Source organism: Budorcas taxicolor, chromosome 18, assembly GCF_023091745.1.
Source record: "Budorcas taxicolor isolate Tak-1 chromosome 18, Takin1.1, whole genome shotgun sequence".
Taxonomy (NCBI): domain Eukaryota; kingdom Metazoa; phylum Chordata; class Mammalia; order Artiodactyla; family Bovidae; genus Budorcas; species Budorcas taxicolor.
Window position 1 is genome coordinate 27,456,468 of NC_068927.1, and position 14,901 is coordinate 27,471,368.

The 14,901-nt window shown below is 48.8% G+C and overlaps 1 protein-coding gene across 1 annotated transcript in view; it reads right to left on the reverse strand.

The window, feature by feature from the left end:
• Positions 1 to 1,708: 1,708 nt before the first annotated feature.
• The window catches only part of CNGB1 (cyclic nucleotide gated channel subunit beta 1), a 66,050-nt gene continuing 52,857 nt past the window's right edge, over positions 1,709 to 14,901 (reverse strand). The window contains exons 29-32 of the mRNA XM_052656233.1: positions 13,122 to 13,240; positions 12,423 to 12,569; positions 4,863 to 5,079; positions 1,709 to 2,071 (exon numbers count right to left, since the gene is read on the reverse strand). Coding sequence (XP_052512193.1) covers positions 1,709 to 2,071; positions 4,863 to 5,079; positions 12,423 to 12,569; positions 13,122 to 13,240 — 846 coding nt within the window. The remainder of the gene's footprint in view (positions 2,072 to 4,862; positions 5,080 to 12,422; positions 12,570 to 13,121; positions 13,241 to 14,901) is intronic.

Here is a 14,901-nt window from a genome sequence, read left to right on the forward strand (position 1 = left end):
AATGAGACATGGGTTCGATCCCTGGGTTGGGAAAATCCCCTGGAGGAAGGCATAGCAATCCACTCCAGTATTCTTGCCTGGAGAATCCCCAAAAAAAGGAGCCTGGTGGGCTACAGTCCACAGGGTCACAGAGTTGGACACAACTGAAGTGACTTAGTAAATAGGTTATTACCTTTAAAAATAAATAAAAGTTTTTTGAAAGGTCAGTTAATAACACTGCTCATCGCTAAATAGAAATTTAGAAATAGAAAGATTACTAAGATCACATGATACGACAGGGACTAGGCGAATCTGTTTGTTACCCTGGGATTTAGCAATACTTAGGCCAGTCTGGGAATTCCCGTATTGTTTACTCTTCACAGGGAAATGAACGCTGTGCTTTCATTTGAATGGATTAAGAACACAACTTTGCCAGCCTTCGGAGGCCCCCTTTTGCAGTTCACCAGGTTTCTGTAATTTTATATGGGCAGGACCTATTGGAATGCCAGGTCTTTTTATTCATTGTTGTTGATGGAAACAAATGGCCCAATACTAGTTTTTGTTTTAATCACCCACACCCCATAAAGAGCCATTTGGTTTGCAAATATAAGCCTCTCAATAAGTGTCCCTTTGACTGAATGGCTCTTCTTCCTTCTTTCACTATAAAAGCAGCACGACTTGTTAGAAAGCTCAGAGATTTCAGCGGCGGTTAGTCAGGAGACTCCACCGTCTAGGCTTAGTGGAAACTGCCACCATTATCTCTTAGGGCTTCCCAGGTGGTGCTAGTGGTAAAGAACTTATGTGCCAATGCAGGAGACATAAGCGACTTGGGTTTGATCTCTGGGTCGGAAAGATGATCCCTGGGAGGAGAGCATGGTAACCTACTCCAGTACTGCCTGGAGAATCCCACAGAGAAACCTGGCAGGCTATGGTCCATGGGGTCGAAAAGAGTTGGACACGACTGAAGTGACTTAGCACACATCATCATCTCTACAGCAAAGGTGTCAAAAACAAGTGATGAGTTAATCCCTGGTGAAGAGGATTAGGTAACTGGCAGAGTGGATGCTCAGAAACGCTCACAGCCTCTTGCCAGTAAACCATTTCCATCATATCTAGTCTAAGAAAACAGCATCACTGGGCACAATGGGATAATGTCTGCAGAAGATAAGTACTAACTGTCCTAAGGAGCATTGCTTTCCTATTGTGACTGCCCAGTAGAGAGACGGCACCAGACGGCGGGTCAGATGCGTGTGCTATCTCCACTGCATCAAAGGAACAGCATAGCTGTCTCCCACTTCTGCCAGAAATGTTTTCTGTTCTTGAAATGAGGGGAAGTCAAATTCCTGAGGGGAAAACCCAAACATTCAACAGCTCTTTGTTTCTCCAACAAGGCTTCTCATGTATTGAAGCCCTACAGAAAAGTATTTCGTTCTTAAATATAATTACAGGTGCAGAGGAGGCAGGGTTCTCTAGTGACGGTGGGAACTCACCCGGCACAGACATAATGAAGTTCGTTAATTTCAAGACCAGCCCCAGGAGATGGAGAAACTGTCAGATCGGGACCACCGGCCGAGCGCTTGAGGCCACTACCGCGGACCAGCGTCTTGGCCTTTGGGCAGTGGAGGGTGCGGGGTGCAGGGGGAAGGAGGGGGCGGGGGCTCGAGGTGCGGTGCCGGGTGGTGGGGAGCGGGCACCTTCGGGGTAGGGGTGGGGGGCGGCGGGAGGTGCACTAACTGCCGCCTCTCTCCTCCTCCTTCTCCTTCCTCGCCTCCTCCCCTTCCTCCTTTTTCTTCTCCTGCTTCTCAGGGACCTCCACCGACAGGAACTGTTCGCTGGGATCCGGGCCCGGGGTCACGTGGATCCGCTCCTCTGGCCGCAGCGCAGCCTCCTCATCTTCCTCCGGCCTCTCCTGGGAGGCAGGTGGTGGAGACAGTGGGGCCGGAGCCTCTGGGGCGGGGGGCTCTGGGGCCGGGGCTTCTGGGGCCGGCGGCTCTGGGGCGGGGGCCTCTGGGGCCATCGGCTCTGGAGCTGGGGCCTGTTCTGGAGCAGCCGATCCCGCCTGTCCCACGGCAGCGTCTTCTGAGCTCTTGGCCTGGAATCCAGAAAGAGTGACTAGTGAGGCAGAGGGGTCTTGGAGGGATCTCGGACACTTTCCTCATCCTCGGACCCCTGAGAGGACGATGGCACTCCGCAGGTGAAATCTAACAGCTGTAATGTTGGACGGAGCTGCATCAGGGTTATTTGGTGAAACATGTATCGTGGGGAAGTTTAAGGATTCAGAGTCTGGGCAGGGTTTGGTGAAGGTCTTTGGGATATTTTAGGTGTCTGTGGAGCTGTAGGGCTGGCCCCGCGGGATGAAGGGCAGAGCCCCGCACTGAACTGTTGAGGGAAGAGAGAGAGGCTGTGACCAGGAGGGACCACCACAAAGGCCTCTGCAGAGCTTAGATGGCCTGCCCTGCCCAGTTAGCCGGGATGTGTGTTCGCTGGAGTATGAGACAAACTCTAAGCAAATAAAGTAAAGACTGAGAATTCCCTGGTGGTCCAATGGTCAAGACTCTGCACTTCCCCTGCCAGGGCTGAGTTCAGTTCCTGGTCAGGGAACTAAGATCCCACAAACCAGAGGGTGCAGTCAAAAAAAAAAAAAAAAAAAAGAGAGAGAGAGAGAAATATAAGGTAAAGGCTGCTGCAAACAGGATCAGTTGTGGCCTGCCCGTTTCTCGGAAGGTCTCTAAGGCTGAGGCCCCCAGGGAAGAATGGGCTGGGTACCACAGGCGTTAGGCTGAACTGAGCCCGTGTTGGCGGACTTGGTGGGTATCTTCAGTCTCCAGCCTGCGGGGTTCTCAGGGACCCAGGTTCCTATGGGTGTTAATTAGGGAAGTGGGTGAAAATCCAAGCCTTTGTGGATACCCATGGCCTCTCCTGCTGTCTGAACCCATCTTTGAGTGGGAGAAAGCTGGGGAGGTAACAGCCCCCAGAGGAGAAGGCCCGATGGTTCTTAGGGAGTCTCATATGAGAGCAGTCAGTGTGCTTATGGGGACTAGAGACCCCCTGAAGAGTACTCAAGTGAGAGGGTGCTGAGGAAGGGAACTGGGTAAAGGTGAGGTTATCCAAGAAGCTCCTGGATACCACGGCAGTTCTGGGACCTGCAGCTCCCTGTCTTGGTGTTTCTGCATGTTTTGGTGTGCTTGTTTCACCTCACCACCCCCAAACTCTGACAACACACTTCCAGGGCAGGATGCCTAGAGGGGCCGCTTGTGGGATCTTCTTGAAGCATCCTGCTGTGAATGGAGCCAGAAGGATCATGGGAAGGTTGATCAAATGTTTCACCTTGTTTAACATGCTTTTGTACAAGTATCCAAGGAAGTGTCCTGCTTCATCTCTGCCACCCCGTGTGATAGCCAGGAGTAATCTGGGTCCCAGAATGTCCTGGAGGAGCTTCCCCAGGACACAGGGTGACAGAGCCAGGGTTTGGACCTGTGTCTTTAGGCTGCTGTTTAAGAGTTCCTTGCACTCCACCCTTCTGCCCTGGTTGTTCTAAAACTGCCTTTTATGAGCACATGGATGCAAATTTAATACACATCTTCAAGCTTCCTGGGTGAAGAGCTAACACTTAGAAGCAACAAATTGCTAACCCATTTCAGATAAAACCTTTCACTGTGCTGAGAACACTGTCAGAGCTCACGTTCACTCAGCTCCACACACGAGCCAGCACATAAGAGCCCAACTTTAAAAACCAGCTCGACCCTGCCCTTAACAGTTTGTGAGCCAGACAGTCACATCTCTTCTCAGTCTGGGGCCATTGGTGGATGTATCTGGAGAATGTCTTGGAACCCTGGGTGACCTGGGTGTCATTCCCTGACTCCTGCTGTCAAATGACCTCTGAACAGGTCTCCTAGACTCTGACACCAACCTGGATTGAGACTGAGTTCACCAGGCTCCTTTGAATTCTGTCATGTAGACTGCCGTCCAGCACCCCCCCCCCCACCATCCCTGTCACTGATGCCTAAACCCATCCCCCTCCCCTTCCCAGCAGCCTTCCTAAAGGACAGTTATGAACAACCATAATTAGTACAATCATACTAATTGGCATTCTTGGCATTAGTCACAGAAAAAAGTCCCAGAACTAATTTAAAAATTCCCTTTAGACTTAGGGGGTGGGCACCATTGGCACCATGCCTGTCGCCTTGCTTTTTCCTTTCAAATCTTTTAAATTGTCACAGACACAACATTAGATATGAGACCATCACTGTCGTCTGGGGAGGGACATTCCCTGCCAACACCCACTGCTCCTACCTCTGCGGCAGCACCCGAACTTCCAGTTGGGGGAGCACTCCTCACCCTAGCCCCTCCCCACTCTCAGTCCAGGGGTGGGCACATGAGCTGGTCCTCCCCAGAGAGCACCACACTGGTGCTCCACACATCAGGAATTGACACGATTCCACTCAATTCTGTCCAGTGACTATGAACCCTGGGACTCCTTGTTGGGACTGCTGGGAAAGAGGTACTTTCTGTGGCAGTTGCTCAGCCAGGAGGATGTAACCTTAGGGGTGTCATCTTAAGCCCTTGGGGCCCTGCCTGGGGATGGAGCCACCTGCCAGGGAAGCAGAGGTGACAAGATGGCAGATCTCATCCTATTGGCATCATCTGAACTGGTAGATCCAGGCGTGCCTGAACCTTTCAATGACCTGCTCCAGTAAATTCCCTGCTTTTCAAGCTAATTTGAGCCTGCACTGTCAGCTGCATTTCTGTCACTTGCAACCAATGAATCCAGACTGATACAAAGAAGGAAAAATAGTCCCTACAATGGAACGCCTGGGTCCTGAGGCCTTTTCCCTGGCACGTGGTTAAAATGGCCCAGGTGGCTGGGTCTCCAGCTGCATTACCTGTTCCAGCAACTGCTGCTGTCTGGCGGCTGCCTCCAGCGCGGCCAGCTCCTTGAGTCGGGCCCTGAGGAGGGCAAGCTTGCCACCTTTGCCTCCCTTGGCACCCATCTTTCCTGCTGCAGCCAGGGCGGCATTGAAGAGCTTGGGGGTGCCTGCCCGCGGAGGGAGAATAAGCACACTCTTCTCCTTGGGCTTGTTGTTATTTCTCAGCATTCGCCTGAAAGAAAGCAGCATCCGCTAACGTCACCGGCAAGCTCTGGGAGAGAACGAAGCCTCACTCATTCGGGCAGAGCCCTTTAGCTGAGTTGTGTGATGCAGGCTGGTTTGGCTGACAGTTTTGAAGTCCTTTTCTGAGCCCAGCACAGTGTTGCTTGGGACATCACATCTCACTGAACGATCAGAACAATCATAATGATGTGGGGTCTTACTGCCTGTACTTTATAGATGAGGCTCAGAGGGGTTGGGTGACTTTTCTGAGGTTACACAGGAAATGATGCAGGATACTTTAATATAAGGAATCGGAAACAGGATGCCCAGAGGAAAAAGAGCCCAAGCTTCTTGCTTCTCCTTCTTTGGCTTGTCATTTTACCATCATCACCATCACCATCATCAACACTGAGTGTCTCTATGTGTCAGGCTGTGTGCTCAGACCTTAACAGGCAGGAATTCTCCGGTGATCCCTGTGACCCCCTTTCCTGGTGTTCACACCTCTGTGTGACCTGCTTCTAGTGTGGTGGGACATGTGACTTGCTTTCAACCAATGGAATACAACCAGGGAGATCAAATGTTGTTTTTGTGAAGGTAGGTCACACAGGATTGTGGCCTCTGTCCTGCAAGAAGACTCTTTCCCCTGCTGGCTTTGATGAAGTAAGCAGTCATGTTGGGGGAGGCCTAAACCTGAGGGCAGCCACTGTCCAATGACTCACTAGAAGCTGCCCCCAGTCCCACAGCCACAAGGAACTGAATTCAATCAACAACTGTGGGACCTCAGAAGATTCTTCCCTAGTTGAGACTTGAGGTAAGACCCAGCTCTGGCCCACATCTTGATGACTGCCTTGTACTGGACACACCTCCACTGTCCCCAGACTTCTGACCCCTAGAAACTCTGCAATAATAAATATGCATGGTTTTAAGCCACTCCATTTGTGGTAACATTGTTATGCCACAATAGATAACTGATCCACTCTCTGTTCTTTATCAGAATAATCCTGGCACTAATCCTCACAGGAAGGTCCTATTAGTCTCCCTCATTTCAAATGAGGATATGGAAGCCCAGAGGGGGTGAGTAATTTTCCCAAGGCCACCCAGCTGGGAAGTAGCAGAGTTGAAATTCAAACCCATGCCTTTGACCCCAGCACTCCATGTCTTAATGATTACAAAGGAATATCACAATACTCTGTGACAATACTCCACAGGGTAGGTGTGAGTTTGAGAATCCCACAGAGGCCTCGCTCCTGGCTGTGCCTGCAGTGTGCTGGCCAGAGGGATTATTGTACCTAAAAGAACAGGGGAAACTGAGGCTCAGCATGACATGAGTGACATGCCCAAGGTTGCAAGAGGTGGCAGAGACAGAATTACAACCCAGATCTCAATGCAATATACCACTCTGCTTCTCTAAATAAGGAAAGAATGTTTCATCAAAGAGAGCCCTGGCCTTTTCTAAGGAATTGTTCATGCTACTGATATGTGGTGAGTGGTTTGGCTCAAGAACAAATGAGTTTCGCCTGCAATCTAGCGGGCCTAGGCGACTAATTGGCAAATTTATTCATCAGGGGTCCAGCAAAACTTGTTTGTTTAAAAATGAGGCCATTACTAGCTGCTTATCTAATCAGACGCAATGGATTTAAATAGTGCATATTGATATTAATTGCCCAAGACTTGCATTGTCTAGCTGGGCTCCCCCGGGAGGCCGCAAACACAGTAATCATGAGGGGCCTCTTCCAGGCCTGGCACTGTCACCTGTGTTATCTGAGTCCATAATTCACAGCACGGCGGTCCGTGGGAAGGCTCAGTGTGGTACTCAAATGACATTGGTGGCAGCAGCTACGGGACCTTTGCTGATTGCTAACGGCTGTCTCTGTTTTGAAACATTGAGCTAACTTCTGGGACATTTCCAGATTAAGGAAATTTATCCGCATTTTCAGCTGACATGCGTTTCACTATAATTACTGTATAATTCGCCCCTGGAGAGAGCAGCATGCATGAGACCTTGTTGCCTCATTTCTTGGAGTGGCCGAGTCAGAGAGCGGAGCATCTCACATCTTTGGGGCCTTGGGTGCCCCGTCTGTAAAGTGGGCAGCTTGGACGGAATCCCACGCGGGGCTCTCACCAACTCAGACATCCCCAGGCCCTGTGGTTCTCAGCCCCATCTCTCCTTGGGTGGGCAGAGCTCATCTGTGACCCCCTGCCTCTCTCCTGAAGCTTGCCTGTCCAGAGAAGCAGCCTCTGAAGAGCCGTGTCACTGCCCCCTCTGTGTGGCATGGCCCAACAGCCCCTCCTCCTCTCTGGTTGCCTCTGGCCAGCCCACTGCAGGCACAGCCAGGAGCGAGGCCTCTGTGGGACCCCCAAACCCACACCTAAGCAAGGCGGAGGGATGGGATGACAGCTCTAAGCATGGCTTTTCTGAGGCACGCTCCTCTGGCAGGGGGGCAGGAAGGGAAGGGGAGGGGGAACCTGGTGCCCATTCTCAGACTTAAAGTCAGTTCTCATTATCCGCAGTAGTTAAGCTCTGTCAAGTATCTGCAGACACAGAATTAGTGACTACTGAGCAATGGCCTTTTGGGAAAATACAGGATTTGGTTCCTGTGAGCCACTCAACACGACATTTTCATCAAATGATCATTTTGTAACCTTGTCTTGTGTGTGTGTGTGGTGTCTATTTTAAAGACGTCTTATTTAATACTGTAGATTCATTTACAACGAACATGGCTCTGTGACTCAGGCCTGTACGTGGAAACACGAGGCCTCACTTCAGCACTACTGGGGCCATTTTAACAGCGAAATCACCAAGAAAATTCACAGAAATGTGAAAAACATGGTGCGAAGTGGGCCACAGAAAGACACTTGTTCACAATCTGAGCTGAAAGAAGAAGGCAGAGTGTCACCTTCTTCAGTTTAGCTGGAAAGCGCACTTCCAGTGACTCAAATTTTTGCCGCTGGGCACACGTCTGCGAATGTCCCTATAAGCCTTTGAATATTGATTTGGGGGTTATGAATGAATTTTAGTGAGTAGGTGAATTGCACATACAGAATCAATGAATAATGAGGGTTGACTCTCTCTCAGGAGAGTAGAGTGAAGCAGGCAGACTTGGCAAAATTTGAATATGCTACTTATATGTTAATTGACTTTCTTTTTATTTCCTGTTTCTTTGGCCGAAGCTCAGGTAGACCAGCCATTGGAAGGGCCTGGTGGCCTCTGTGAGCAGCCAGGTAAGATGAGTTATGGGGCAGCTTCCTTCCCCAGGAGACCCCAGCGCCTCGTCTGTATTATGCTCTAAGGTTGACACTGCTTCCACTCATCTGGGAGCTGCCAAAGGGATTTCATTAAAAACCTAAGTCACAGCAAGTTACTCGGCAGTATAAAACCCTGCATAGCTCCTGTCTCCCTCAGACTAAAAACTAAAGCTATAGATGAGACTTCCCCTACAAGGCCCTACCCAACCTCACCCTTCCACTCCTCCCACCCCATAACAACCTATGCTCATTCTGTTGCTCGTCTCTGTGCAACACCACGTCTGTGCCTCCTCTGAACCTTCGCACATGCTGTTCCCTCTGTTTGGCATGCTTTTCCGTGTAGGCAGCTCACTCCTTCACTCTGGGCAGGTCTCCGCTGAAGTGTCTTGTCCTCAGAATGACTCTCCCTGACCAACTTATCTCACATAGCTCCCTCCATCACCTCTGTCTCCTCAGGTGGCTTTTTTATTTCCTTATGGCCTTTATCTCCAGCTGACACATCACCACTGTTGGTCTCCCCGGCTAGAACGTAAGCTTTGTTTGGTCTCTGCTGTGTCCCCAGGGCCTCAGCATATCAGCTCAATAAACTATTGTGCTGTATGAATGGATACTGGTGAGTTTTTCCCCTCGATCATGATCACTCTTGGTGTAGTTTCTTCTTGGTGACTGAAATGGAAAATATGAATATATGATAAAAGCTATGGGAGGAAATACCAGATAGGTGGATTTAAAAGATATTATCCCATGGAAAATTATAGAGAAAATTTAATGGATAAAGAGGAACAATCATTATTATTAACATATACTGAGCTCTCTTGTGTCCTGGGCCCCCTGCTGGAGACATTCGCGTACACTGTTTTTATTTAATTGGCTCCACAACAAAGTAATCACCCTTGTTTTCCAGTGGAGAAACTGAGACCAGAAAGGAAAACAACTTTTCCGAGGTCACGCAGCCAGTACTGCACACAGACAGCATTTGAATCCTATCACTCTCCCAAGTCTATTTTCCACCACATCAAGCTGCATCCATTGCTCAATTAAAAACCTGATCTTCTGGGTTTGAAAGCAAAACAACTGCTTTTCTTACCTATTCCAGGGGATTCCCTAGCAGTCCAGTGGTTAGGATTCCAGGCTTTCACTGCCGGGGGCAAGGTTCAGTCCCTGGCTGAGAAACTAAGATCCCACAAGCTGCACAGCACAGCCAAAAACAACAAACAAAATCCCCCAACAATACAAAATACACATGCATGAGCTTATTCATTGCAGTACTATCTATAATTGAAAAATATTGGAACTAGCCTACATGCCCATTCATAGGAATGTTTTGCATTTGTCAAAAGGAACGAGGAAGCTGTCTGTAGACTCACAGAGAATGTTTTCTGGGATTTATTGTCACATGAAAAATGTCAAGTCAGGTGCAAAAGAGAATCTACAGTATGCTACCCTTTGTGTAAGACAGAAAGGGAAATAACAAAATGGTCACGAATCTTCCTATTTTTGCAAAAAGAAACACAGGAAGAGAAAAGCAGAAACTAATGAGATTAGGCTCTTGTAGAGGGAGGGTGGCAACAAGGAGGGGTGTTTGGGACTCTGAGTGTACTGTTCTGTAGACTTCTGCCATGTTAATGTTCTACATATTCAAACACATAAAATCAACAAAGATCAAAGTGGGGGAACACTAAAATGAAATGAAAACTGAGACATATGAACCTAGCTGTACTTCAAATGAACAGAACAATCACAGCAAAGGAAAGAAAACAGAGAATCAATCCAAACAACTCTGAATACAACATGTATATCATAGGTACTCAGGCCAAAGACAGAAAGAACTACTCTCTACTTAAGGCTTTCTTCTTTCCAATAGTGTGGGATAGGAATTCTGGGACTACATTATACTGTAGGATAGAACAAATGAATAAATGTAATGAGGATAAAGGGAGTCAAATTTCTCAGTGTTGAAAAAGAAATTTACAAATCTGGAAAAGGAGATTAGAATGAACTCAGTGATACTAGATCAAAATTGTTAGATGGAAATAGAGATATAGATAGACACAGACAAAAAAAATAGATGTTGATGTTTATGTATATGATGTACATATATGTATATATTTGCATTTATACACAAAAATGTACATGTGGGTATTTTCCAGCTGTACATGTGGGTATATTTCCCAGCTCTATCCACTGTGAAGGCCTAGTAGCAACCCAGTAGCAATGAGTGAGTGAGTGAAAGTCACTCAGTCATGTCCGACTCTTTGTGACCCCATGACTATACAGTCCATGGAATTCTCCAGGCAAGAATACTGGAGCGGGTAGCTGTTCCCTTCCCCAGGGGATCTTCCCAACCCAGGGATCAAACCCAGGTCTCCAGCATTGCAGGCAGATTCTTTACCATCTGAGCCACCAGGGAAGCCCAAGAATACTGAAGTGGGTAGCCTATCCCTTCTCCAGGGGATCTTCCCAACCCAGGAATTGAACCGGGGTCTCCTGCATTGCAGGCAGACTCTTTACCAGCTGAGCTACCAGGGAGTATTCAGACCTTAGTTTCTGAAAACCATTCCCTTCTAAAAGGAAGCAAGCCTCCTTGGAGAAATGACCATTTTCAGGGATGCAGCAGGGAAAGTGTAAAATGAATCTAGGGCAACTTCTTATGCCTATAAGCAAAGAAGTGCTAAAATATAACAGGGACGTAACAAAAGTTCACTACACCCAGCCTGAAGAGGTGTCCAGTGGCCAGTCTGGAACAACTGGAGCATCAAAACCATGACTGTAACAGGGTATTCATGGAATAAAGCAAATCTGTATCTTTGTAAATAGATAAATGAATACATAAATGGGAAAGGAAAGGAAGTTCTTCCATATAGTAGGACACTAGTTAATAAATGCAGAAGGCATGATAGAGATAGAAAATCACAACCATCATGCAACCATCATGGCCATCATTGCAGGGAACCTTCATTGGAGGCTGAAAGTAGTAAGTGAAAGCATGATGAGGAACAGGAAATCTAAATCGTCTTGACTTCTCTCTCATTACTTAGAGGAAAATAGTAACTTTAACGTGTGGAAGATTTAACCAGTGATCAGAGTAAAAATCATCAGTATAGTGAGAAAGCAGCTCCACGTGCCTCTAAACATGCTGTGCCGAGAAGGACACAACATCACTTCTCAGTAATTTCTGCCTCAAACGCAGAACCTGAAGATAATGATGAGAAAACATTAACACCATGTAAACTTACATGGAGGGGACTTCCCTGGTGGCTCAGTGGTAAAGAGTCTGCCTGCCAATGCAGGGGATGTGGGTTCAATCCCTGGCCCACATGCCATTGAGCAGCTAAGCCTATGTGCCACAACTACTGAGCCAGCGCGCTAACCCACGCTCCCATGAGAGAAGCCACTGCAGTGAGAAGCCTGAGCACTGCAAGCAGAGAGAAGCCCCTGCTGGCCACAGCCAGAGAAAGCATGTGTGCAGCAGTGAAGACCCAGCACAGCCATGAATGAATAAATAAATCTTTTCAAAAACCTTAATGGAGGGGTAGGATGGCACCCCACTCCAGTACATCCATGGAAAATCCCATGGATGGAGGAGCCTGGTAGGCTGCAGTCCATGGGGTCGCTAAGAGTTGGACATGACTGAGCGACTTCACTTTCACTTTTCACTTTCATGCACTGGAGAAGGCAACGGCACCCCACTCCAGTACTCCTGCCTGGAGAAGCCCAGGGACGGGGGAGCCTGGTGGGCTGCCGTCTATGGGGTCACACAGAGTTGGACACGACTGAAGCAACTTAGCAGCAGCAGCAGCATTCTGCAAAATAACTGGCCTGTCCTCTTAAGATCAATAAAGATCTGGGACCAGAGGACACGAACATGGCAACGTCCTGCAAAGGGAATCCAGGAATAGAGAAGAAGAAAAGAAAAGCTATAAAAGACCCTCTTAGAACAATTAGCAAAATTAGACTATGGATTAGAGATGAGATAACAGTATTGTTTCAATCTCCAATTTCCTAACTTTGAGAAAGGTACCACGGTTATGTAAAAGAAAGTCTGAGTCCTTAAGAAAAATGCATATTAAAGTCTATATGGATTTTTTTTAATTAAAAAAAATGTACCTGGCCTTCTTGCGGAGCAACTTCTGAGACTCAGGATAATGCACCAGAATTTCATTCAGGTCCTTCTTATCCAGAATGAAGAGGTTGGTAAACCCATGGGCCACCACGTTAGCTGTGCGCCGGTTCCCGCCCCCAACAGCCAGCAAGCTGGGGCAGAGACGAGAGGGAGGTGAGGCCCTTCAAGGCTGTGGTTTTGATCACACCAGCATCTTCATTTCCACCCCTGTCTGGAGCACCATGATGGCCTCAGGTGGGCGAGAGCTGGGCCTGAGACAGGCTGGGACCTGGGGCCCTTTACTGCAGGGCTGCAATGCTGGCATCTGGACAAACGTCTCTTCCTTGATACCCTAGCCCAACCCCTGAACACACCTCTACCTTGAGCCCATATAAGAAACCAGCTCACCCCCCGACCCCACCTTAGGGAGCAAGTGAGCAAGGGAAACTTTTGCTTGTTATTTGTCCCTCCTGTGCGGCCAGGGCCCCAATAAAGCCTTGCCTGGTTTCTTCTCTGGCCTCCCGTCAATTTCTATACCCTGGTCGGTATCAGCCCATCTCTCTCACATGCCAGCAAGTGCCAGTGCAGCCTGCACCGTGGTTTCCTCAGACCCACCAAAGGGCCCTTGGGGACGTGGTCCCCCCGACTGGTCACACCCCCTTCCCCAGCCTTTGCCCAGGACCCTCGTCTCACCCCACTCTGACCTTATTTCTCCGAACACAGATCCAGCCTTCAGCGTCACCAGCACCGATTTCCCATCCGGACCACCCAAGACCTGCACCTGCCCCGCCTGGATGATGTACATTTCCCGGCCTATCTCCCCCTGAAACAGAAAAGGGGCGGTCCCCCCGTCATCACCAAAGGCGACCACAGAAGCAGCAGGGCTGGGCCCAAATGCTGGTGGCACAGCTCGGTGGACCAGCCCTTCCACTGACTTGGCGTGTGGTTCCCCTCGGGGGCCTCAGTCTCTCCATCTGTGGATTGGGGAGAGTGACCACCCCCACCCTGCCAGCCTGCCTAACTGGCAGGATTATGGTAGGGACCTAGTGGTATGATGGAAAATGCTAGATAAGGAGGCCTAGGTGTAGGAGTATTTGGCAGATTCCCAACTGTGCACACCATGGAGAGCCCCGAGGCATGGAAAAGCCCACACTGGTCACACAATCGGCTGATACCCGTGACTCCCCCGCATCCTATCAGGTGCTCGGGAGGCATTTGCTAACCGACATGGGAATGACAGCATGAATGAGAATGGCCAGCATTTACCTGTCACTTCTCTGTGCCAGGTGCTGCTCGAAGTGCTTTATGTGGCTGAGACCACTTAGTCCTCAACAGCCCTCGAGGTAGGAACTCTGCCCAAGGTCCCAAAGTTCAGCAAGGCAGAGCCGGGATTTGAACCCAGGCAGTCTGGTTCCAGAGCTCATGGCTGTTACTTGTTGAACCGAGTGCCCCCACAAATTCATATGTTGCAGTCCTAGCACCCAGCTCCTCAGAATGTGATCTTATTTGGAAAAAGGATCATCAGAGATGTAAAGAATTAAGTGAAGATGAAGTCGTGCTGGAGTTGGGGGAGCCCCTAACCCAACAGGACTGGTGTCCTTATGAAGGGGCCTTTGGGTACAAAGTCAGGCACACAGGGAAGGTGGTGTGAAGAGACACAGGGAGGAGACAGTCAGGAGATCCTTCGCTCACTGTTCTCAGAAGGCACCTACCCCACTACCACTTGGACCTTGGACTTCTGGCCTCCAGAATTGTGAGTCAATGCGTTTCTGTCATTAAAGCCATTGTGTTTGTGGTACTTTGTTATGGCAGCCCTAGCAGACTGATACAATTTAGTCTTAGTCCCAAATTAAACCAAAGGAATGAATGAATGACTTGCTTCAGACTACAATCAGAAATATCCAGTCTGCCAAGCACCTTCTAATCCCCATGCCCTCAGAGGCCATCACCCTGGGCAGCTACCTATTGGTCATACCTGGCGTGTTTAAGGAGAGACAGAAACCAAGGACAGGTAAGTGGCTTTTGCTTTTGATTCATTTGACAAATGTCTCTTGGGCATCTCACACATGCATGGCCTTCTTAACAAAAAAAGAATAAAGTCTCCTTCCCCTGTTTCAGAGTCCAATTTGACAAGGGGCTGAAATGTGAGGTGTCTAAAGCACTCACCCTCATGTCACTAAGCAGCCCAGGGGTGGCCTAGGGGGTGTGTCTCAGCGAGATTATCACAGAACAAAACCTGTCAGCAGAGGGCACCATTCACACATGTTCACCAAGTGTTCAGCTTCCTCCGCAAACTCCCCAACAATCTGATTCACTCTTTCGCATCCAAAGTCAAGTCTACATTACCCACGAGGATACCAGCTACAGCAATGGCACCAATTCTGCCAGCCACGGTGCCAAACTCCATATGCTCATATATTTTAATTCTCACAACCACCCCACGAGGGAGATACCATTAATATCCCTACTTTACCTATGAAAAGA